Consider the following 1,946-nt stretch of genomic DNA (forward strand, 5'->3'; position numbering starts at 1 on the left):
GGCCCTGTGCCCCCCGCGCGCTCCGTGCCCCCCGCGGGCCCCGCGCGCCCCGTGCCCCCCGCGGGCCCCGTGCCTCCCGCGGGCTCCGCGCGCCCCGTGCCCCCCGCGGGCCCCGTGCCTCCCGTGCCCCCCGCGGGCCCCGTGCCTCCCGTGCCCCCCGCGGGCCCTGTGCCTCCCGCGGGCTCCGTGCCCCCCTCACCCCCTGTGCGCCCCGTGCACCCCGTGCCCCCCGCGCGCCCCGGTTCTCCCAGCTGGTGCTGAAGAGCAGTTGAGCACTACTGCAGGACCTGCAGAGCTGCCTGCTCATCTTTCCAATGCTGGAGGTATAAAGCGCTACAGGAAAACTTACTACCGGAGAAGGAAGAGACTTCTTCCTGTGAGAGAATATGACCTGAGAAGCTTGAGTTCCACACCAAATACCGACAGGATGGTGACACGGCTTGCAAGCAAGTCGAAAAGTAATGAGGCAAAATAAAAGTGCACATTGTAGCAGATGGAGACCTCAGTTCTGCACTTGGATGGAACACATTGGAGACTTGAATGCACATACTTTTCCCAGCTTTGGTGGGGAAACTGACCTTACACTATTTTGCTACAGATATTATTTTTCAGAGATTTTATATTCATTTAAAATTAGTGTTTAGGGTCCTTTTTTTTTTTTTTAAAGATTTAAAAGCAACCTTTGTTCCATTTATGTAGAAGAGCTTCATCTTAATTTGCCTTATAATTTAGCATACTATATAGAATTTTGTTCCTTAAATCATGTCCTCTGAAAATCTTTTGTGCCAAAAAGTTATAACACTGGGAGAATGAACATAGCAAGCTTATTAATTTCATCTTTTAAACAATTGGGACAGATATCTACTTACTTAGTTACCACACTTCCAAGTTGAATAGCCAGTAGGTATTTTAACTGGATAAATAAAAAGAACGACATTGTGCTATCTCAGTTTTCGAGTATCTCAGTTTTGTGATCAAACGATCACAAAAATAAAATTTTCTTTTAGAGGCATTCCATAAAATATTTAATCCAGTTTTTTTGAAAGCACCTGGTGAAAGACATTCTTTTTCGTTTAAATTGGATCTGCAGGTCTGTAGCTTTCCTCATTTGCACACATACCCACAAATCTTTTTATTAACATTATTAAGTCTTACGTGGAAAAGATTTTGCAAATGTGATTAAGCTGTGAAGCTACCTTTTCTCCCCTTATTAGTAATGTAAAATGAAAATCCAGGTAATTTTATCATCTTATTTACTAATATTTTGGATAACATTTTAAAAATGATGAGCTTAAGCTGTTGGTTTGATAATGGCATGTGGACTGGCCATTAATTGTCATTAGTGAAAAACTTGACATTTCAGAAAAATTAAGTTAAACTAATAACCTAACTAGAGACCTACTTTACAAGTGAAAAAGTTTATACATCAATTTATCTTAAACTATCTAATTATCTTAAAGTAGCTAGATAGTTAAAGGTTAAGTCAATTTGACATTTTATCTAAACTATCTAATTGAGTTTAACAGTTGAGATAAAGATGCTTGGATACACAGTGTGAACCTCTGTGGTACTTGAGTATATTCCTTTAAGGGTCATTGACTGCGCTGGTGCAGATGCATCCCCTTTTCTTGTTCAGTCAAGACCCGGATCTTTTTCTGTCATTGATGTTATGAGGAAACACGAAGTTTCCCTTTACTGTGTAACTACTATACTTTATTGAAACTAGAGTCAGTGTTAAGATGTGTCTTGATTTCAGAGATAAAACTGTGTTACCTTAGAATTAATGAAATATCAACGTGGTTTTGTTCCAGGGGCCATTACTTTACCTGTGAGTCGTTAATGGTGATACTATAGTCATCTCTTTACTTCTAAATATAAGTGGTAATTATATTGCAGAGTGGACAAATGTGCTTTTTTAGTCGGCAAGTAAAGTGTTTAAATTTTTT

At 41.0% G+C, this 1,946-nt stretch overlaps 1 protein-coding gene across 1 annotated transcript in view; it reads left to right on the forward strand.

Moving 5' to 3' along the window:
- Zdbf2 (zinc finger DBF-type containing 2) overlaps window positions 1-1,411 on the forward strand; it is a 39,009-nt gene extending 37,598 nt beyond the window's left edge. The window contains 1 exon segment of the mRNA XM_029538790.1: window positions 1-1,411. This exon segment is cut by the window's left edge and continues 121 nt beyond it. Coding sequence (XP_029394650.1) covers window positions 1-475 — 475 coding nt within the window. The 3' untranslated portion in view covers window positions 476-1,411.
- Window positions 1,412-1,946: the final 535 nt, after the last annotated feature.

The sequence above is a fragment of the Mus pahari genome, chromosome 5 (genome assembly GCF_900095145.1).
Source record: "Mus pahari chromosome 5, PAHARI_EIJ_v1.1, whole genome shotgun sequence".
NCBI lineage: Eukaryota > Metazoa > Chordata > Mammalia > Rodentia > Muridae > Mus > Mus pahari.